Genomic DNA, 22975 nt, shown 5'->3' on the forward strand with positions numbered 1-22975 from the left:
TCATGGACAGCGAAGAGTGTTACCTCAGATTACAACAGGATCTTGACCAGATGGGCCAATGGGCTGAGAAGTGGCAGATGAAGTTTAATTTAGATAAATGCGAGGTGCTGCATTTTGGGAAAGCAAACCTTAGCAGGACTTATACACTTAATGGTAAGATCCTAGGGAATGTTGCTGAACAAAGAGACCTTGGAGTGCAGGTTCATAGCTCCTTGAAAGTGGAGTCGCAGGTAGATAGGATAGTGAAAGTGGTGTTTGGTATACATTCTTTTATTGGTCAGATTATTGGGTACAAGAGTTGGGAGGTCATGTTGCAGCTGAACAGGACATTGGTTAGGCCACTGTTGAAATATTTTGTGCAATTCTTGTCTCCTTCCTATTGGAAAGATGTTGTGAAACTTGAAAGGGTTCAGAAAAGATTTATAAGGATGTTGCCAGGGTTGGAGGATTTGAGCTATAGGGAGAGGCTGAACAGACTGGGGCTGTTTTCCCTGGAGCGTTGGAGGCTGAGGGGTGACCTTATAGAGGTTTACAAAATGATGAGGGGCATGGATAGGGTAAATAGGCAAAGTCATTTCTCTGGGGTGGGGGAGTCCAGAACTAGAGGGCATAGGTTTAGGGTGAGAGGGGAAAGATATAAAAGAGACCTAAGGAGCAACTTTTTCACGCAGAGGGTGATACGTGTATGGAATGAGCTGCCAGAGGATGTGGTGGAGACTGGTACAATTGCAACATTTAAGAGGCATTTGGATGGATATATGAATAGGAAGGGTTTGGAGGGATATGGGCCAGGTGGTAGCAGGTGGGACTAGATTGGGTTGGGATATCGATCGGCATGGACGGGTTGAACTGAAGGGGTTATTTCATGTTGACAAGGTGTAAGGTGCTGTTTGACATGCCTGCCTTCATTCCTCAGACCTTTTGACTATAGGAGTTTGGATTTTCAGGGCATTGATGGGGTTTCTTCTCAAGTACTGTTGTAGGAAGGATATTATTGAACTGGAGAGGGTTCAGTAAAGATTTAACAGGATGCTGTAGGGAACAGAGAATTTAAGTTTAAGAATAGGCTGGAGAGAATGAGACTTTTTTTTTACTCTAGTGTAGGAGGTTGAGGGGTGACCTTCGACATTTATAAAAGCATGAGGGGTAACCGATAAAGGGAAGAGCAAAGGTCTTTTCCCTAAGGTAGGGGTGTTCAAAACTAGGGACATATTTTTAAGGTGAGATGATGAAGATTGAAAGAGGACACGAAGGGCAACTTTATTTTTAAATAGAGCAGATATTGTATGGAATGAACTGCAAGAGGAAGTGGTGGTCGTAGTTATAGGTACAACATTGAGAAGACCTTTGAATAGGTGCGTCAATAAGAAACATTTGGAGGGATACAGGCCAAACACAGGCAGGTGTGAGGAGGTTATTTTGGGAATATGGACAGCGTGGACTGGATTGGACTGAAGGGTCTGTTTCTGTGATTCTTTCCTCAATGCCCCAAGTGATGGAGGCAAGCGTGCTGTCTGCCTTCTTTACCACCTTATCCACTTGCGTGGCCATTTTCAGGGAACTATGAACCCCAAGATCCCTCTGTACATCAGTGCTCCTAAGTGTTCTGCCATTTACTGTATACTTTCCTTCTTGCATTTGACCTCCTAAAATGAATCCCCTCCAGGTTGTCCAGATTAAAATTTTATCTGCCATTTCTCTGCCCAACTTTTTCACTGATCTGTATCCTGCTGCATCATTTTATAACCTTCCTCACTATTCACAGCTCCACCAATTTTTTCAATTGTCTGCAAACCTATCAGCCGATCACCGACATTTTTATTCAAATCCTTTAGGTAAGAGTGGTCTTGGCACTGATCCTTGCAGAACACTAATCACAGTTGATAAACCCCATCCATGACTACCTTCTGTCTTCTTTGCCCAAGCCAATTTTGTATCCAACTTGCCAACTCATGCTGGATCCATTGTGACTTAATCTTCTGTATCAGCCAACCATGGAGGACCAGTTTTTTGTCAATCTTTAATTAATTTATTAAATATTATCAGTTTTAAAAAAAAGTGTGCACCAAGTGTCACAGAACAGCTGAAAGAAGAGATAACAACATTCATTTGACATGGAGAAAAGGGGGGTTGAGTTGCTTGTCAAATAATTGCTATTAAGATAAGTTAAAGCAGATGGATAGTCATATGAGACAAGATTGTGAAGTCATGCCCTTTTCCTTTTATGATGTGAAGAGTGCTAGAATTCAAGTGAAAAGTGACTGACATATTACCTTGCCCACTCAAAATCATTTCGTTGAACTTCTTGCAGCACTGGTATGCAATTTTGGAGGTGGAGTACAGTCCTGCCTCTCTCCACGTGACAGAGTATCTTTTTGACAGGTTTCCTGTTATGAACACTCAGCAGTCTGTGGGCAATGTTCAGCTTCCTTCCCCAGGACCCAAAACAATTTAGTGGCTAAAGAATAAAACTGGCATACATGCATCACATCCCAGACATCCTGGATGTTTAAACAGTAGCTTTGCATCTGAAAGGCAAGTCAAATTGTTCAAAAGAAGATCCTAAAGTTAATCATTGCTGATTGGGAAAATGAAATTCAACAGCTTTTAGAAGGTCTATTAAATATTTCAAGAAGAAAACATGTCAAAAAAATGTATTTTATGACCCCAACTGCACCTATGCGAAAATGTGACAACTTTAAAAGTAGTTTTGTATCTTTTTAGCATAGCTTTATCTAATTTAGAGCACTTAAAAATAACATCACGTTCAATGCTAACCATCATTTCCTGTACCTTGCCTGAGGAAAGAGCAGTCAACAAGAGTAATTGAAATCTACAAGACTGAAATAATGAGTGATAAATGTCATATGTTGAGCAATACATTTTCCTCTGCCACTACACCCCAAATTTTTACTTAACATAATTGAACAGGATGTTGCTAACCATCCAGAATGCAAATATTTTCCATGCTCAAGAGTAAATCATTTTTGATCTGATAAACAATGCTAATGACATTTAATCTTGAAATATGCACATCAGCAAAGAAAACTACATAGAAAACATAATTTTCAAAGAAGCACTTTTTGCTTCATTTGATTGAATTAGCTTTATTGTTACATGTACTCAAATGAGTACAATACAAAGTTACAGCACCATCTTAGGTACAAATGTACCTAGGTAAAACCCTTAGCTACAGAATAGAGAAATTAAGAAAAGAAGAAACATTATAGCAACACACAGTATGACAGTAGGTCAGAATAAAAACAAGAAGCCAAGTTACAAAGACAAACATCTCAGTCTCTCCAAGGGATCTCTGCAGCAAACCAATAAAGGGGACCTTCACATGATCTGGCTGCTAGCATGCTCTGCGCTGGGCCACTATCCCCGCTCCCACACCAGGCCACTCCTCCCACTCTGCACTGGGCCTCTGGTTACTGGCATCCCCACTCCCGGCCACTGGGGTCTCTGCCGACCCCGCTGTAGAGGCTAGCCCAGGTGTCCAAGGCCAAGGAAAGAGGGAGAGGAAAAGAAGAAAAAGAAAGTGCAAAGTGGAAGAGATCTGGCTGCAGCATCTTACTCGACCACCATCTTCCTGACTCCAAACATGACTGCAGATGTTGGAAACCAGATTCTGGATTAGTGGTGCTGTAAAAGCACAGCAGTTCAGGCAGCATTCAAGGAGCAACAAAATCGATGTTTCGGGGAAAAGCACTTCATCAAGAATAAAGGCAGTGAGCCTGAAGCGTGGAGAGATAAGCTAGATGAGGGTGGGGGTGGGGAGAAAGTAGCATAGAGTACAATAGGTGAGGGGGGGAGAGGATGAAGGTGATAAGTCAGAGGGGAGAGGGTGGAGTGGATAGGTGGAAAAGGAGATAGGTAGGTAGGACAAGTCCAGACAAGTAGGACACTGCTGAGCTGGAAGTTTGGAACTAGGGTGAGGTGGAAGGCGGGGAAATGAGGAGATGGTTGAAGTCCACATTGATGCCCTGGGGTTGAAGTGTTCCGAGGTGGAAGATGAGGTGTTCTTCCTCCAGGCATCTGGTGGTGAGGGAGCGGCAGTGAAGGAGGCTCAGGACCTCCATGTCCTCGGCAGAGTGGGAGGGGGAGTTGAAATGTTGGGCCACGGGACGGTGTGGTTGATTGGTGCGGGTGTCCCGGAGATGTTCTCTCAAGTGCTCTGCTAGGAGGGGCCCAGTCTCCCCAATGTAGTGGAGACTGCATCAGGAGCGACGGATACAATAAATGATACTAGCGGGGTCAGCAGAGACCCCAGTGGCCGGGAGTGGGGATGCCAGCAATCAGAGGCCCAGTGCAGAGTGGGAGGAGTGGCCTGGTGTGGGAGCGAGGATAGTGGCCCAGCGCAGAGCATGGTAGCAGCCAGATCATGTGAAGGCCCCCTTTATTGGTTTGCTGCAGAGATCCCTTGGAGAGACTGAGATGTTTGTCTTTGTAACTTGGCTTCTTGTTTTTATTCTGACCTACTGTCATACTGTGTGTTGCTATAATGTTTCTCCTTTTCTTAATTTCTCTATTCTGTAGCTAAGGGTTTTACCTAGGTTCATTTGTACCTAAGATGGCGCTGTAACTTTGTATTGTACAAAAGATGTTGAAGGCTCCTTTAGGGCCTTGGATAGAGGTGAGGGAGGAGGTGTGGGTGCAGGTTTTTCAGTTCCTGCGGTGGCAGGGGAATGTGCCAGGATGGGAGGGTGGGTTGTAGGGGGGCGTGGACCTGACCAGGTAGTCACGGAGGGAACGGTCTTTGCGGAAGGCGGAAAGGGGTGGGGAGGGAAATGTATCCCTGGTGGTGGGGTCTTTTTGGAGGTGGCGGAAATGTCGGTGGATGATTTGGTTTATGCGAAGGGTGGAAGGTGAGCACCAGGGGTGTTCTGTCCTTGTCACGGTTGGAGGGGTGGGGTCTGAGGGCAGAGGTGTGGAATGTGGACGAGATGTGTTGGAGGGCATGACCTAATAGTAGTCCCCATACCTTCTGAGTTTAGCAAATGAGTTCAGCTTGCTGACCATGTTGTGCTCATTATCATGTGCCATCAGATTTATGCACCATGGATGTAACCATTAACAATAACAGATAAATGTAACACTAAATGGTAACCTTCTTCATCCTGTTTTCATACTAATTACTTATTTTTCTTGATAGGGAAGTGATGGCCTAGTTGTATTATCATTGGATTGTTAATCTAGATACCTTTTGTAATGGATATCTGGGTTTTAATCCTGCCACAGCAGACGGTAGACTTTGAATTCACTGAAAAGAAAATCTGGAATTAACAGTTTAATGATTACTATTGTCAATTTTCAGAAAAAGTCATCTGGTTCACTAATGTCCTTTAGGGAAAGAAACTACCACCCTTGCCTAGCTGGCCTGGCCTATGTGTGACTCCAAATCCAGAGCAATGTGTCTGACTCTGAATTGGGTAATTAGGGATGGGCAAGAATGCTGGCCTAGCCAGTGACACCCTCATCCAGTGAATGAATCAAAAAAGTTTGCAGAACATTTCCCTTCCTCTTTCCTTGCAGGAAATGCCAACTCCTTGTTCATGATTTCTTTCACACAAACAATTGTTCTCCACCTGCTCATTGTGGCTCATCTGACGGTCTGCTGAGCTTGAACATCAGAGACCTCACAAACTAATTTGATCCTGGTTGTATGCAGGTGAATCAGGAGAGGGGAGTCTGGCAATCATTCTCCAACTTTGGGGTGCTAAAGTGAAGCAGCCTCCCAACCAGCTGAGATGAGCTAACAACCAGGAATCAAGAATAAGGCATGTCTCTTTCATTCATTCATGGGATGTGGGTGTCATAGGCTAAGCCAGATGGTGGGCAGTTAAGATTCAATCTACCACGCTGCAGTGAGTCTGCTGTCACATGTAGGCCAGGCCAGGTAAGGATAGCAGAAATTTACTCTATAGGAGTGAGTGAAGCAGACACATTTCTAACAATAATTAACAGTGGTTGCCATTAAGCTAGGTTTTTATTCAAAATTTTTACTGAGTTTATGCTTCACTATCTTCCAAGGTGGAACAGGAATCCCTACCCCTAGAACATTAATTTGAGCCTCTTAATTATTAATCCAGTGAGATTATGACCATATCACCACTGATTCCTGATTATACTCCTGAGAAGCATCTGTGTTAGTATTTTGCTAACTGTAAATTGTTGTTTAGTTTCTGGCTCAACTACACAATGGTGCAAACTTGTTGAGACATTAATAAAGAATTCAACATATGTTTTACAAAGTAAATTAAGAGATGGAGTATTGGTCATTCGCATCAGAGAAAGGATATGATTGCACTCAAGTGTGCTGAGAAGATTCCCCAGGATGTTGCCTGGACTGGAGCTATTCAGCTGTGAGGAGAGACTAGATACACTGCGGCTGTTTTCTTTTGAGCAGGGAAGGTTGAGGAGTTTGGGGGATGTGATATCTGATTGGAGGTGTACGAAATTCCTGAGGGGCGTAGACAGGGAGGAATGATTCTCCATCGTAGAGGGGTCAATACCAGGGGACTCTTATTTTAAGAAAAGGAGGAGATTTAGAGCAGATTTAATAAAATCTTTTTTATCCAGTGTTGTAGGTATCTGGAAATCACTTCCTAAAAGACTGGTAGAAATGGGAACCCTCAAGATATTGAAGAAATATTTAGATGAACATTTGAAATGCCATTGCAGACAAGGCTATGAGCTTAACTGTTGGAAAATAGGATTCAAAAATGGATATTTGAAGCATGGCACAGACAACCTCCTCAACTCCAAACTGTCCAAATTGACAAGTTTGAATCAAAGAGTCTCCTTCTACATTGTAAAAACTCTGACTCTATGCAGATAATCTAAAGGTGAAATCAGTTTGGAGGCAATTCTAACAATCGTCCAACAAAAACTCTTCTTTCATATTTAATCCTTTTTCTCTGCAGGTTTAGAAACGATCAGATAATAGGTCTGCAAGCTTTTAATCAAAGCTACTCTGATAAGGCATGTAGAAGAATGTGACAGCCATTGCGGTTTGCTGCCCCTCTAATTTCTCCCCTTCTATCACAACAAAGTGTCTCCTAGTAGCTCAGTAGACGACTTTGATGGAAAACTAAGCCACATTGAAGTCTGCAGAACAAGAACCAGGGTCCTGCAACTCTCTGGTGCAGAATATTCACACACGAAGATACTGAATAACTACGGTACTTGCCCAACATTCATCTGGCAATGTTACAATAAACTACAAATTAAACATCATGATATAATGACAAATTCAATTAGTTCAGAGAGGTTACTGGCCATCTATAGTGCATGCTTATGCAGCTGAAACATCTAGAAACAGGCAATGCTACTTTTGGATCTGTGCCAGAGCTAGTATGGTTTTAAAGTGAAAAGCTCTGTTATGCCAGTCATGTGGTTTTAAACTGTTGTGGTATACCTAACCATTGAACAACACTGGATAAACATTTCTCTAATCAGTAGCAACATTACTAAACATGTCTGTTAAATATTCTTTCTGTTCAATATTTCTAATGCAATTACAAGCATGATATTTTAGCAGACATTTGTGGTTAGCACTGCTGCCTCACAGCACCAGGGACCTGGGTTCAATTCCCGCCTCAGGCGACTGACTGGGTGGAGTTTGCACATTCTCCCCGTGTCTGCGTGGGTTTCCTCCGGGTGCTCCGGTTTCCTCCCACAGTCCAAAGATGTGCGGGTCAGGTGAATTGGCCATGCTAAATTGCACATAGTGTTAGGTAAGGGGTATATGTTGGGGTATGGGTGGGTTGCGCTTTGGCGGGTCGGTGTGGACTTGTTGGGCCGAAGGGCCTGTTTCCACACTGTAAGTAATCTAATCTAATCTAATCTAAAAAATACTTTTGTGTTCTTAAAAGCTGTGGACTGAAATGAGAAAGAACTGTTTTAAATGACAGTGTTGGAAAGAATGGCCGCAGTTTTGAAAGCAAATAACTTAATACTCATGGTAAGCATCGTAAATAGCTGTTTGACCATGCAGCAATTGAGTAGCAAATATTTTGGAACTGAGGAGGTTATATTTGCAGCTTTAGCAGGCATCAAGCTGTTGATTGGTCTATAGAATAATAACCAATTACTAATGAAGAGACCACAGTGCCTGCCAATAACTCTGTCATTGGTTCTCAGGTGAATGAACAGCTTGAAGCTGGGAACAAGTTACAGAGGGGGAGAAGTGTTCTGTTCTTCCCAGCGAGGGAGCTGTTTCACTGTTCTCTGCAGTCAAAGCCAACTTTAAATCTGAAGTAAATCAGTTTATATTTCCTGCAACATTCTTGTACGCTATGACTTTTAACTGATAAGTCAGGAGACCTTTTATAAGGGAAGCAGCCACCTTCTGCCTCTTACCAATCAGTGGAAGCAGACGACTAAATTATCTTTCCAGTTTTTCCCCACTGTCCATAACTTAGTTGTGACAGGGTAAGATGTGTAAGGGGAGTCTATAAACTGACTAGAGTTGTAATTATCAATATTATATGCCAACAGTTTATAACTGTTTACCTGTAACTAGAGTCTATTTATTTGTAATAAATAGTAATTCTTCCACAGTAGAAATCTGATCTGTGCTTTCTATCAGTCCGGGTCTAAAAATCTGGTAACCTGGGGAACTTTAAGTACTTTTTAAATCTTAAGATTTATGTGAAAACTCCAAGAATAGCAGGGCTTGATTTCCAAAATACTTACCCCAGTGAATCATAACTATATTGAGAAAGAAAATTTTACAAATGCATTTACGATCTTATTAGCAAAGCAACTAAAGGAATACTATCTCCACTGCACTGAACATACTGTCAATGGTCTGATTCTCCAAATTTTTACCTGGAGAAGAGATTGAATGAAAATGCATCATAAAGGGCATCAGATTAAGTAATAAATGTCAGTAGCAACCTTTTTGTCTTATAAGATGGTGGTCAATTTTGTGTTAAGTGATATAGCTCAGGAGCCCCACTCTGCTAAATCAGTCTCCACCATAAGATCATAAGATACAGGAGCAGAATTGAACCATTCGGCCCATCAAGGTTTCTCTACCATTCAATAATGGCTGTTATGGTTTCTCAACCACTAAAGGATAAGGAAGGAAGGCTGTGTGTCGAACCTAAGAAAATGGGTGAGATTCTCAATGACTACTGTGCATTAGAGTTCCATCTGCGGAGAGGGACATGATGAATGTTGAGATTAGAGACAGAGGTTTGTTTACTCTGGATCACGTTGACCTAAGGAGGGAAGATGTGTTGGGTAGGCTAAAGGATATTAAGATGGACAAATCCCCAGGACCGGATTTGATGTGCTGAGGGAGGCAACAGAGGAAATAGCTGGGGTTCTGACAGACATCTCTGTACCATCTTAAACACAGGTGAGGTGCCGGAGGACTGGAGGGTTCCTAATGTTTTCCCCCTGTACAAGCAGGGTAGTAGGGATATTCAAGGTAACAACAGACCAGTGTGCCTTACGTCAATGGTGGGAAAGTTACTAGAAAAGGTATGGAGGGATAAAATCTATATATACTTGGAGAAGAATGGGCTTATCAGTGATAGGCAACATGGTTTTGTGGGGGGATGATCATGCCTTACCAATTTGATAGTGTTCTTTGAGAAAGTGACTAAGTTGACCGATGAAGGAAGGGCTGTAGATGTCATATGCGTGGACTTCAGTAAGGCACTTGATGGCAAATTAATGGAGGAAGTGATGTCACATGGTGTGCTAGCTAGGTGGATAAAGAACTGATTAAGCAACAGGAAACAGACGGTAGTAATTGAAGGGAGTTTCTCAAAATGCAGAACGGTGACCAGTGGTGTTCCACAGGGATCAGTGCTGGGGCCACTGTTGTTTGTGATATACATAAATGATCTGGAAGAAGGCACTGTTGTATGATCAGCAAGTTTGCAGATGATACAAAGATTGGTGGCATAGCAGAAGGCATAGGGGACTGTCAAAGAAAACAGGAGACTATAGATAGACTGGAGATTGGGCAGAGAAGAGACAGGTGGAGTTCAATCCAGGCAAATGTGAGGTGATGCATTTTGCGAAGCCTAATTCTAAAGCAAACTATACAGTAAAAGGAAGAGCCTTGGGAAAAGTTTATGAGCAAAGAGATCTGGGAGTTCAGATCCGTTGTACCCTGAAGATGGCTACACAGGTGGATAGATAGGTCAAGACAACATATGGTATGCTTGCCTTCATCAGACGGGGTATTGAGTATCAGAATTGGCAGGTCATGTTAAAATTGTACAAGACTTTGGTTCGGCCGCACTTAGAATACTGTGTGCAGTTCTGGTCACCACATTACCCAAAGGATGTGGACACTTTGGAGAGGGTGCAGAGAAGGTTTATGAGGAGGTTGCCTGGTATGGAAGGTGCTAGCTAAGTTGAGCAAGTTAGGATTGTTTTCATTGGGGAAAAAAGGAGATTGAGGGGGAACCTGATTGAGATCTGCAAAGCGTATAGACAGGGTGATTAGAGATAAGCTTTTTCCCAGGGTGAGAGATTCAATAATGAGAGGTCTCACGTTCAAGGTGAGAGGTGAAAAGTTTAAGGGGGATACACTCGGAAAGTACTTTACATAAAGGGTAGTAGGTGTCTGGAAAGCGTTGCCGACAGAGGTAGCAGAGGCAGGCATGGTAGATTCATTTAAGGTGCGTCTGGACAGTTGCATGAGTAGGTAGGGAGCAGAGGAAAACATCCTTAGGAATTGGGTGATAGGTTTAGACAGCGAATTTGGATCGGCTCAGGCTTGGAGGGCCGAAGGGCCTGTTCTTGGGCTGTAAATTTTTTATGTTCTTTGTTCTCCTGCTTTCTCCCGATAACCCTCGATTCCCTTACTAATCAAGAACCTATTGATCTCTGCCTTGAATACACTCAAATGACTTGACCTCCACAGCCCTCAGCAACAATAAATTCCACAGATTAACCACCCTCTGGCTAAATAAATCCACCTCATCTCACATTTACTGCAAATGAGGACAGTGGATTAAAATGGTGCAGGTTTCTCTTGTCCCTGGGTCTTCTCAGCTGGTGTGATTTTAATTTCTGCTTACTTCTTCCATAGTTCTTCCACAGTCCACTGGGCAGCACGGTAGCACAATGGCTGGCACTGCTGCCTCACAGCACTGGGAACCCGGGTTCAATTCCAAACTCGGGCGACTGTGGAGTTTGCACGTTCTCCCCGTGTCTGTGAGGGTTTCTCCCGGATTCTCCAGTTTCCTCCCATAGTCCAACGATGTGCAGGTTAGGTGAATTGGCCAAGCTAAACTATCCATAGTGTTCAGGAATGTGTAGGTTAGCTGCGTTAGGCAGGGGTGAATAGAGGATAATAGAGTAGGTGAATGGGTCTGGGTAAGTTGCTCTTCGGAGGGTCGGCGTGGACTTGTTGGGCGAAGGACCTGTTTCCACCTGTTCTAAAAAGGTTAGCATCTAGAAGCCGTAACCATCAGTGACCGTCTCCCAGTTGCCAGTGTCAATATCCACCATCTTCGTATCTTACTTGCAGATGTGGTAGCGAAGGTTTTGATGTCCAAGAGTTTGTGGGGGTTCTGTTGCCAATCCAGTGTACAGAAGGTATTTGAGTAATTGGCCCTCATCCAACCAGAATGGCCAAGGCAGTGGAAACATCACTTGTTTAGCAATGACCGTATGCTGATGGAATTAGTCTGCTCCAGGGCCTCGGAGTTCAAATTCTTTTCCTGCTAAGAACATGTCTGAAACAGCAAGGTGGAAACTGCTTTGCTTTTACTCCTGCTTAGCGATCTGTTATTCACATCTCATGTGAGGTTAGAGTGACAGCCTTTGACATCAGGTATGGCATCAAGAAACCATAGCAAAACTGCAATAAATGGGCATCAGAGTAAACTCTGGAATCAAACCTGGCACACAAGATGATGGTTGTGGTTATTGGAGGTCAGTCATCTCAGCTCCAAGGCATTCATAATTCTATTCATTTTTAAATAGTAAGGAAAGGATTGGCCAGATCTAGAAGTTTTAGTTTTAAATTGGAGGAAGGCTGATTTGATGGTACTATGCAAAAAATTTCAATAGTTGACTGGGGGGTGGATGTTTGCAGGTAAAGGGAGAACTGGAAAATAGAAAACCTTCAAATATGAGATAACAAGAGTCCATAGACATTATGTTCCCGTTAAGGTGAAGGGCAAGTCTGGTAGGTTTGGGGAATGCTGGGGGACTGAAGAGATCAAGGTTTTGGTTAAGAAAAAGGAGGAACATATGTCAGGTATAGACCGCAGAGGTTGAGTTCCTAGAAGAGTATAAATGCAGGAAGAGTTTACTTAAGAGGGAAATCAGGAGGGCAAAAAGGTGATATGCAATAGCTTTGGCAAATAGGGTTAAGGAGAATCCAAATGCATTAAGGACAAAATGGTAACTTGGGAGAGAATAGGGCCCCCTTAAAGATCAGCGAGGCTGCTGATGTGTGGATCTGCAGGAGGTCGGGGAGATTCTAAACAAGTATTTTGCATCAGTGTTTACTGTGGAGAAGGACATGGAAGATAGAAAAGGTGGGGAGAAATAAATAGTGAAATCTTGAAAAATGTCCATATTACAGAGGAGATGGTGCTGGATGTCTTAAAATGCATAAAGGTGGATACATCCCCAGGAACTAATCCGATGTAACCTCCAACTCTGGGAAGCTAGGGAAATGATTGCTGGCCCCCTTGCTGAGATATTCGTATCATCAATAGTCACAGGTGCTTAAAGACCAGAGGTTGGATAATGTGACGCCACTACTTAAGAAGGATGGTAAGATAAAGCCAGGGAACTGTAGACCGGTGAGCCTGACTTCACTCTTGGGCAAGTTGTTGGAAGGAATCCTGAGGGACAGGAGTTACATGTATTTGGAAAGGCAAGGACTGATTAAGGATAGTCAACTTAGCTTTGTGCATGGGAAATCATGTCTCACTAACTTGACTGAGTTTTTTGAAAAAATAACAAGGAGGATTGATGATGGCAGAGTGATTTTATATGGACTTCAGTAAGGCATTTGACAAAGTTCCTCATGGTAGATTGGTTAGCAAAGTTAGATCACCATGGAATACAGGGAGAACTAACCAATTGGATACAGAACTGGCTTGAAGGCAGAAGAATGAGGGTGGCGGCGGTTGAGGATTGCTTTTCAGACTTGAGGCCTGTGACCAGTGGTGTGCCACAAGGATCGGTACTGGGTCCACTGCTTTTTGTCACTTATACAAATGATTTTGATGTGAATGTAGGAGGTATAGTTAGTAAGTTTGCAGGTGACAGCAAAATTAGAGGTGTAGCAGACAGTGAAGATGGTTACCTCAGAGTACAATGGGATCTTGATCAAATGGGCTAATGGGCAGAGGAGTGGCAGATTGAGTTTAATTTAGGTAAATATGAGGTGCTGTACTTTGGAAAGAAATCAGAACAGGATTTTTACACATAATTGTAAGGTCTTGGGGAGAGTGGTTGAACAAAGAGACCTTGGAGTGCAAGTTCAAAGTTCATTGAAAGTAGAATTGCAGTTGGATAGAATTGTGAAGACAGCATTTGGTATGCTTTCCTTTTATTGGTCAGAGCATTGAGTAGGGGTTGGGAGGTCATGTTGCAGCTGTATAGGACATTGGTTAAGCCACTTTTGGAATATTGTGGGCAATTTGGTCTCCCTCCTTTAGGAAGGATGTTGTGGAACTTGAAAGGGTGCAGAAAAGATTTACAAGGATGTTGACAGGGTTGGAGGGTTTGAGCTGTAGGCAGCGGCTGAATAGACTGGGAATGTTTCCCTGCAGTGTTGGAGGCTGAGAGGTGACCTTATAAAAGTTTATAAAATCCTTAGGTGCACTGATAGGGTAAATAGACAAGTAGAGGGCATAGGTTTAGGGTGAGAGGGGAAAGATTTAAAGGGACCTAAGTGGCAACGTTTTCATGCAGAGGGTGATGCATGTTAGGAATGAGCTGCCAGAGGAAGTGGTGGAGGCTGGGAAAATTACAACATTTAAAAGGCACCTGGATGGGTAAATGAATAGGAAGGGTTTAGAGGGATATGGGAGAAGTGCTGGCAAATGGGACTAGACTAATTTCTGATATTTGGTCGACTTGGATGAATTGGACTGAAGGGTCTGTTTGCGTGCTGTACATCTGACTCTAATAACACTGCAAGAGGTACAATATGGCAGGAGAATGGTGAAGACATTGAGGAGAGTTCCAGCCTAGCCAGCTGCCAACTTTCCTGGGCAATAATGTTTGGGGTTAGTTGCAGAACCTAGGGTAGTAAACGACTGTGGTTGAGATATCTTTAGTAGTTAAGGCATGTATCATTTACTTAAGTACTTAATAAATTAATTACGTTTGATAGAGACAGGCAACAATTGCCAGCAGTGTCCCACTGGTGAATTAAAAAATAGAGGATGACATTAGTTGAGAAGAATCACAGTTTGGCGTTCTCAAGTCAGGTTGTCATTGCAGACTCTTATTCAGCTTGGACGTAACATGACAGCTGCACCTTTTGTGAAGCATATGTGATTTCATCATGAAGCGATCGATTTTCGGTGGTTGTGAAGCCAATATGTATAAACCAATGAACAACATCCAGGGTTACATTGTCCATGGTGATTTTATGTCATCAACCTTCACCATGACATTAGTCTTCCAAACACTAATGGCATACAATAGGAACAAAGAGAAAAAAATGCTCAGTGTCAGTGCTGTTGTATAATTTTGCCAAAACCGACTGCAGATCATAACCAGTTTCAATGTTGCTCTGTCGGACTTATCGTTACATTATAGCTCTCATGTTTTCATGGAAATAGCAGATCATATTGAGCAGCCACAGTAGGCAACAAAAGTTGTCCAGGAATTTCAATACTGTGTACTTATGTACATACTCTGATGCCTTGAGGTTGATTCAGGCAATATATAGTGATCTATCGGTTTTACATTTCCCTTATAGCTGCCAAACAGAAATGATCAGGTCAACTGAGTTGGATCAGTTGGGATTTGAAATCTGACAAGGGCAACACAGACAAATACTTTTCCATTGATGTTCACAATGATGGTCTTCAATATTTAATCAATGCAAATTCCCGGGCACTGTTCCCTCACTCCAGCAGAAGCGGAGAGATTCATGCAGATCCAGCAAGATACCTGGCTTAATGGTATAGAATCAGCATCTGGATTTTTGACCATGGCAAATGAGTCAACAGCATTGTTAAGCCTATCCATTGTGAATTTACTATCTAGCTCTGTCATGCCATGCATGTCTTCCACTGTGTTCATAGCTTCCTAGGTACTGTTCCTTGCTGAGATGGTTAAGCTGTTAAGGTATTGGAAAATATGTAGGTTTGACTCTCGTGGTTGAGAATAAACATTGGTATTGTGACTTAAGAACTGCTACTGGCTCCTATTGCCATGGTACCTAACTGAAGATATTCTCTCTTAACACCATCTCCCTTGAGAGCTTCAACTCCTTAGACATTACTTCCCTGTTAACTTTGTTTAGGCCATTGTGTACTTCTCCTAATCTATAGATTTGGTTTTACCCTACTAATTTTGTGTCCAAAAACAAACCTACTTATAAATCAGTGTGCTAACTGGTTGGATCCGCTCACCAATTATTGTCTTCAATGCTGTTTTGATGGACTAGCAAACAAAATTTTATCAACATTTTAATGATTAAATAGTTTTAGGCACATACATAAAGATGCCAGTTTATTATTTTGTATGTAACAGTGAACTTACGCCAATGATGACATGGAAAAAGTCAACAGCATAAGAAAGCTTTTCTATTCTACATGAATAATTTATATAGTAAAATCACTGATCCACAACCACTTCATTCATTTTTTTATAAACTGTCCATAGATCTGTGAAAGTCAATTCATAATTTCTTTAATACCTCAAGTTCTCACATGTTTCCAAAATGAAATTGACCAAGACAGAACCTTTAGATGAACCATGCAAATGTATTTCCTGCCTTTTCAATTTTAATATATACCAGATTATGTAAAATATCAATGTTAAAGTGAAAAGCATATCAATTTCAAACTCTGGATGAACCATTAGTCCAAATTACACTCTCAGAACATAGCACAGTACAGGACCTTCAGCCCTCGATGTTGTGCCGACCTTACTCAAGATCAAACTAACCTACATATCCTTCATTTTACTATCATCCATGTGCCTATCCAAGAGTTCCTTAAATGTCCCTAATGTACCTGACTCTACTACCACTTGTGGCAGTGCATTCCACACACCCACCATTCTCTGTGTAAAGAATCTATCTCTGACATCTTCCCTAAACCTTGCTCCAATCACCTTAAAATTATCTTCCCTTGTGATAGCTGTCTCTGACTATTCACTTTATCTATGCCTCTCATCATTTTGTACACCTCTATCCATTCTCGTCTCACCCTTCTTTCCAATGAGAAAAGTCCTAGCTCCCTCAATCTCTCTTCATAAGACATGCCCTCCAGTCCAGGCAGTATCTTAGTAAATCTCCTCTGCAGCTCTAAAGTTTCCACGTTCTTCCTATAATGAAGCAACTAGAACTAAACAATATTCCAAGTGTGGCCAAACCAGTGCTCTATAGAGCTGCAGCATAACCTTGAGGCTCTTAAATTCAATCCCCCTGCTAATGAACAGCATATGCCTTCTTAACAACTCTATCAACTTGGGTGGCAACTCTGAAGGATCTATGGACATGGACCCCAAGATCCCTCTGTTCCTCCACATTACCAAAAATCCTGCCTTTAACACTGTATTCAAATTCAACCTCCCAAAATGAGTCCATTCACACTTTTCCAGGTTGAACTCCATCTGCCTCTTATCAGCCCAGTTCTGCATCCTGTCAAAGTCCGGTTGCAATTTATAACAGCCGTCCACATTATCCACCACTCCACCAATGTTCGTGTTATCAGCAAACTTACTAACCTACCCTTCCACTTTCTCATCCAAGTCATTCATTTATAAAAATCACAAGGAGCAGAGGTCCCAAAACAGATCCCTGAAAAACACCACTGGTCACTGAGTTGTGGACTGAATACTTTCCATCTACTATCACCCTCTGTCTTCTATGCCAATTCTGTATCCAGACAGCCAAATTTCCCTGTATCCCATGCCTCCTTACTTTCTTGTGGCACATAATAGAGAAGCAAGAATTTCGATTAGTCAAGACAGTCTGGAAGCATTATTAAAATCATACCTGAAGGTTTTGTTTAATTCTTTTAAGATTGTGCTGAAGCAGAAAATTTTTTTCAAGGAAGAAACGACTGTACTGGTCATCTATTTGTTTTAATAAATTATGGAACAGAAGAGTGGCCAGCGAATCATTATTCGAGGCAAGATCCCTGTTGAAACAATGACAAACGATTAAATAGAAGGCTTAGTACCTCATCCTTCACTAAAACAGTTTTTGAAATTGTTATGTTATACATCATTAATGAAAAAACTTATGAAACTTTGTTCCACAATGGAAAATCCATGATGATTCAGAACATAAAGAAATGAACAAACCTAATTCTGTAGGTGTATCTCATGTCCAGAATCTGGTACCTGGAAAGTTTAGACATTTTTCTCTTTGAATATACTGGAAAGTGTGAGTGTGAGAAAACAGGAACAAATTTGGCATTATGACTCCCACAATACAACCTTTGGTGATGCCAAAAATATCAGGCAAGTTGGTCTGTTGAATAAACCACAACTGTTCTCGCACTGGTCCCAAGAACATCATGGGATCTGATCTGCATAATTAAAGCAGGATATGGTGACCCAGCAAGGATGGTGGCAGAGCAGGTTTGGAGGGTCGTCTTCTTGCCCCCTTTTTTAAAAAAAAAATAGGTTTATAGCAGGTAAACTGTTGCTCACATTTTAATACCCTACAAAGTGTCATATCTCGTATACAACAAGTAGCCACTTATGTAAGGCACTATATGGCTGTGGGCTCCCAGGAAAACATAATCCAGCAGAAGATAAGCCTTTGCTGGATGTGCGAAAAGATAAGAAAGTAAAGGTAAGTACTGTGGGTCTACATCTCACTTTGTAGTTTTAAAATGTTTTTTCTCCTTAGATCTTCATTTGCATGTCAACAAATTTTTGTCTTTTACAAATTGTGATTTTTGACAAGGCAAAGGGTGTTTGTGACGAGTGTTCCTCAGTCCGTTATTGGATGGTAAGTTGGAAAGGAAATTCGTCTCTATTCCACAAATCCATTGTCACCAACAATCTATTGCAAGCCTCCGTTCTTCTAGAATCTGTTTGTCATTTTAAACATAATGTAACACCTTTGTACATTGTTTTGAAGCCTCCTTGCATCCTTCTCAACTTTTGTTTCCATCTAGCTTGAAGTCATCAAAAAATTTAGAAATATTAAAATGTCTCCAAATCTAAATCATTTAGACAGATAAGAGTCACACACAGCACAGAAACAGGCCCTTCGGTCCAACCAGTCATGCTGGACATAATCCAAACCAAACTACTCTCACCTGTCTGTTGCTAGCCCATATCCCTCCAAACCTTTCCTATTCCAGGGTCTGTTTCTGTGTTGTATGACTGACATTTCAACCTCCTACGCTACAGTGAAAAAAGTCCCAGCCTTTCTTTATAACTCAAATTTCCCATACCCTGCAACATCCTGACAAACCCTCTCTAGCTTAATATAGATGTTGGATAGTTGTGGATCTAGCATTGATCCTTGTGGTTGCCCACAAACAGCAGCCATCCTGATAGAGAGCTCGGTTTTTCCTACAAATGCTACCAGACCTACTGAGTTTCACCAGCAATTTCTGTTTTTGATCTTGAGAATACTCTATTTGTTCGGACTTTGCTTTCTGTCTATTAACTAAATTTCAATCCATAAAAGTATATTCCCCAAAATTCCACAAGCTCTAATTTTATTACTATTACAATCTTTTGTGGGACCTTATCAAAATCCAAATACACAACATTCACTGATTTTCTGTTGTCTATGATACAAGTCACAACCTTAAATAAATCCACCAGATTTGTCAAACACTGTTTCCCTTTCATTAATCCATGCTGACTACGTCCAAATTTGCCATCTTTTCTGAATGTGCAGTTATCATTTCCATTATAATAGTTTAGCATTTCACCTAGGTATTAGTATTAAGTGAACATGTCTATATTTCTCTATTCTCCCTTTTTAAAAAGCTGGGTTACATTGCCACATTTCAGTCAGCAAGAACCTTTCCAGAATTAATAAAATTATAAAACACATTCATTAATGCATCCAATGTTTCTATCACCCCTCCCTTTAACACACTGGGATGAAGCTCATTGGTCCTGGCAATTTATCAAATGTCAATATTGACTGCTCAACTTTCCATTATCATCTTTTCTTGAATGACCGGGAGACTGAATCATATATCGTTTACAATATTTTCAGAATTACTTTTCAATTTTAATCTGTGTGTATGTGCATTATTTTATCACATCTACTCACATTTAGTAACTAAGAAACTTACTCTTTGTTAACTCAAGAGATGTTAAATTGGCTCTTTTTGAAAGACAAATTAATTTGACCTGGGAAAAAGGTATCCATAAGGAAAGGGATCCTTTGTAAATTAACCTTGTTGGTAATTAAGGGGGTAGGAGATTATAAATGGGAACCAGTTCAGCTCTCCTCACTCAGTACTTGACAATTTGGAGTATTCCAAGTGAGTAGGTACCCAGAAACCATAATAATTTTGGGAATTTGTCATAACACTAGGAGAAAGTGAGGACTGCAAATGCCAAAGATCAGAGTCGAAAAGTGTGGTGCTGGAAAAGTACAACAGGTCAGGCAGCATCCAAGGAGCAGGTCAATTGACGTTTCAGGCATAAGCCTGAAACATCGATTGTCCTGCTCTTCAGATGCTGCCTGACCTGCTGTGCTTTTCCAGTGCCACATTAGTCATAACACTGTTTATTTTCATATAACATATCTGGTGACTCCAGAACTACAAGAATATGGTGATTCTTTTGAAATAAAATTGCCCTCTGAAAAGGCCAAGCAAGCCATTCAATTGAAGGGCCTTCATGTTATGGATGAACATGCAAATCTGGAGCAGCAGTGGGCCATTTGGCCCCTCTAGCCTGCTCTATCATTTACTAATTGATTATTAATTATTTCTGAACTGTGCCCCCAGTTGTTGTTCCCACACCTCCAACCACCAACCTCAATGTGCACAAATTGGCTGCTATGTTTCCCTGCATTATAGGTTCATTTAAAAGATACCCACTGCTGCCAGTGTAGCATTCCTGTAGATGCATAACACCTATTTAAAATCTGCAGTTTGCCGGTCAATAAAATATATCCAAAATGTTTTGGATAAAGAATCTTAGAACTAAAGAGTTTTTCTTTTGACAAGTAACTGGTACTTGCACAACTACTTTATCTTTCCCCTTCCTCTACATTTTAAAATTATTTTATTGAAGTGTTTGTTCAACTTGCATTTTTCACTTAAGGTGGGTCCTGCCCAAACTGCCTCTTCTCTTCACAGGTATTATTTGATCTTCTGTGCAAGATTTTTGTTTCCTAAACGCTTAAAGCATTTGAACTTTTGTTACCCCTGTTTATACATCATGACATGCCCTGATTCTGTCTTTATTCCTGCTTTAAAGAAGAAAACTTGGTGAGGATGAATAAGTGTGTTATAAGAAACAAAGCTAATTTATCTATATATCAACACTCCAAAATAAACTTTAATATCAAAGGCAGGTGAATATAACAACAAAGATCTCACCAATCCTGGTGCTCCAGCCAATGTGCTAGGAACTGACGGACCTCCATGGGAAAAGTATCATCGTACAACTGGTCTACTTTTTCCAAGAGCTGTGTATCCAGTTGATGAAGTTGATGCCATTGGGACATTCTGTCAAAAAGTTTGAAAAACAAAAGCAATCATTCCAGAATAAATCTAATTATTGGAAATTAAAGAACAAAGTGATCAGATTTTTCAAATGTTGCTATTTAAAGTGCTCTTAACGTTACCTCTTCTTTTTCCTGTTTCCTACAACTGCTCATGTATAACTGACCCACTTACATAATACACCCACACACACCCTGTTCCCCTGGCTGAATTATTATTTGTTGTAAATATTTGGTTTGGAACATTTTGCTAACACAGGAATATAATCAGCAAGTATTACTTCTACTGGATATAGTAGATAATTGTGAAAAGTATATTAGAAAATGTATTATTTGTTGCGATGTCAGCTGTAGCAAAACTCCATATGAGTCAGTATTTATTTTAATAGAAGGTAGATCATTTCAAAAAAAAGCAAAGTATCTGATAATCTTCTGAGTTTCATAAGGGAAAAAAGGTGTGAACATGTGAAAGTGTTACAGGTATTTACCACAAAATATAAAATATAATGCAACCACAAACACAAACACTGTGACGTTTCCAACCTGGGTTTGTCGTCTTCATGTAGTGCCAGAATGGTGTATTTTTTCTAATCTGAAAATGTTGATGCATCTTAATCTGAAAATAACTGACTGGAAAATAATGGTGGATGTGCCCAATTCCTCATTTACAGGGAAGGTAAAGAGAAAGTCTAACCCCATTTGGTAAATGATTGTTCAAATTTCTCACTATTACCATAAACATTATTCTGAACGAATCCCTGATATTGATAACTGTGTGGTGTTAAATCAAACACTATTTTTAATGCAATTTTTAAGGGGCATATTTTAAGATGAGAGGAGAGAGATTTAAAAAAAGACATGAGGGGCAAATCTTTTCATGCAGAGACTGGCTTGTGTGTGGAATGAACTTCCTGAGGAAGTGGTAGATGTGGACATAATTACAATGTCTCAAAGACATTTGGATTAATATGTGAATAAGAAAGCTTTAGAAGGACATGGGCCAGGAGCAGACAGGTGGAACTAATTTTGTTTGGGATTATGTTCAGAATGGACTGAAGGATCTGTTTCCATGCTGTATGCCTCTATAGCTCTATGTTCTACTTTCAGTTCTGAGGAAGGGTCACTGGACCTGAAACGTTAACTCTGATTTCTCTCTACAAATGCTGCCAGAACTGCTCAGCTTTTTCAGCAATTTTTATTTTTGTTACTGTTTTTTGTGCAATTTTTACCTTACATTATGCTTTTGATGCATATTCTATTTTCAGTTCATTGTCACCTTGATTGCTGGGAATGGGCTAGGTTTTAATCAGTAACTCAGAGGGGAAAGAAAGAGATGGTGAGGCAAAACACATTTGTGAAGAGAATTCCAAAGCTTAGGGCCCAGACAGTTGAAGGCACCATTATGAATCTTTAAAGTAAAAGGGGGTCCCATTAGGGGGAATGCAAAATTCGTTGTGGGTTTTTGGGCTGGTTGGGGTTCAGAGATAGACGAGTCCGTGAAATAATGTTAACACAAGGATGAGAGGACAGCAGTGGTTTAGATGTACTCATCTAGATGCAGGCTGGAGCAATGGAACAGGATTCTACTCACAGATTGGTTCAGAGTGGGAAGTGGGGAAGGGAGCTAAGGTTATAATGCAGAGGTGAAAAGGAGGTAAGATGGTCAGATCAGATTGAGGTGGTAAACAGTCTGCCCCTTTGCTCTGCAAGATCTAATGTTATGAGGTTCCCCTGAACACACATCTTCTCAGGTTTCTCTCCTATGACATGCTTCTCCAGGCTCATCTCATCTGTAAATCTAATTTTCTGATTCTTTGACCATGTTCCTAAATAAATTGTTGACAACCCAACATCCCTCCTGACTTCCATGATAGCAGCTGTCTCTGTTCACATACAGGTTGTTTTGCTATAACACGGGGTTTCGTCAACGCAAATTTGCTGCAATGCAATTGACAAATTGGGGACACTGTTTCTAAGACCAAACTTTCAAAACGTGCGTCGGCTGTATTGCAATTACATCTCCAACACTTTAACACAGAACATTACAGCGCAGTACAGGCCCTACGGCCCTCGATGTTGTGCCGCCCTGTCATACTAATCTGAAGCCCATCCCACCTACACTATTCCATGTAC

General features: G+C 41.1%; 1 protein-coding gene across 1 annotated transcript in view; it reads right to left on the reverse strand.

Annotated features, from left to right (window-relative positions):
• The window catches only part of LOC132817162 (signal transducer and activator of transcription 4-like), a 101288-nt gene that overhangs the window by 67264 nt on the left and 11049 nt on the right, over nt 1-22975 (reverse strand). The window contains exons 2-3 of the mRNA XM_060827379.1: nt 20718-20846; nt 17180-17324 (exon numbers count right to left, since the gene is read on the reverse strand). Of these exons, the coding sequence (XP_060683362.1) occupies nt 17180-17324; nt 20718-20845 (273 nt within the window). The 5' untranslated portion in view covers nt 20846. The remainder of the gene's footprint in view (nt 1-17179; nt 17325-20717; nt 20847-22975) is intronic.

The sequence above is a fragment of the Hemiscyllium ocellatum genome, chromosome 7 (assembly GCF_020745735.1).
Source record: "Hemiscyllium ocellatum isolate sHemOce1 chromosome 7, sHemOce1.pat.X.cur, whole genome shotgun sequence".
In the NCBI taxonomy this organism is placed as follows: domain Eukaryota; kingdom Metazoa; phylum Chordata; class Chondrichthyes; order Orectolobiformes; family Hemiscylliidae; genus Hemiscyllium; species Hemiscyllium ocellatum.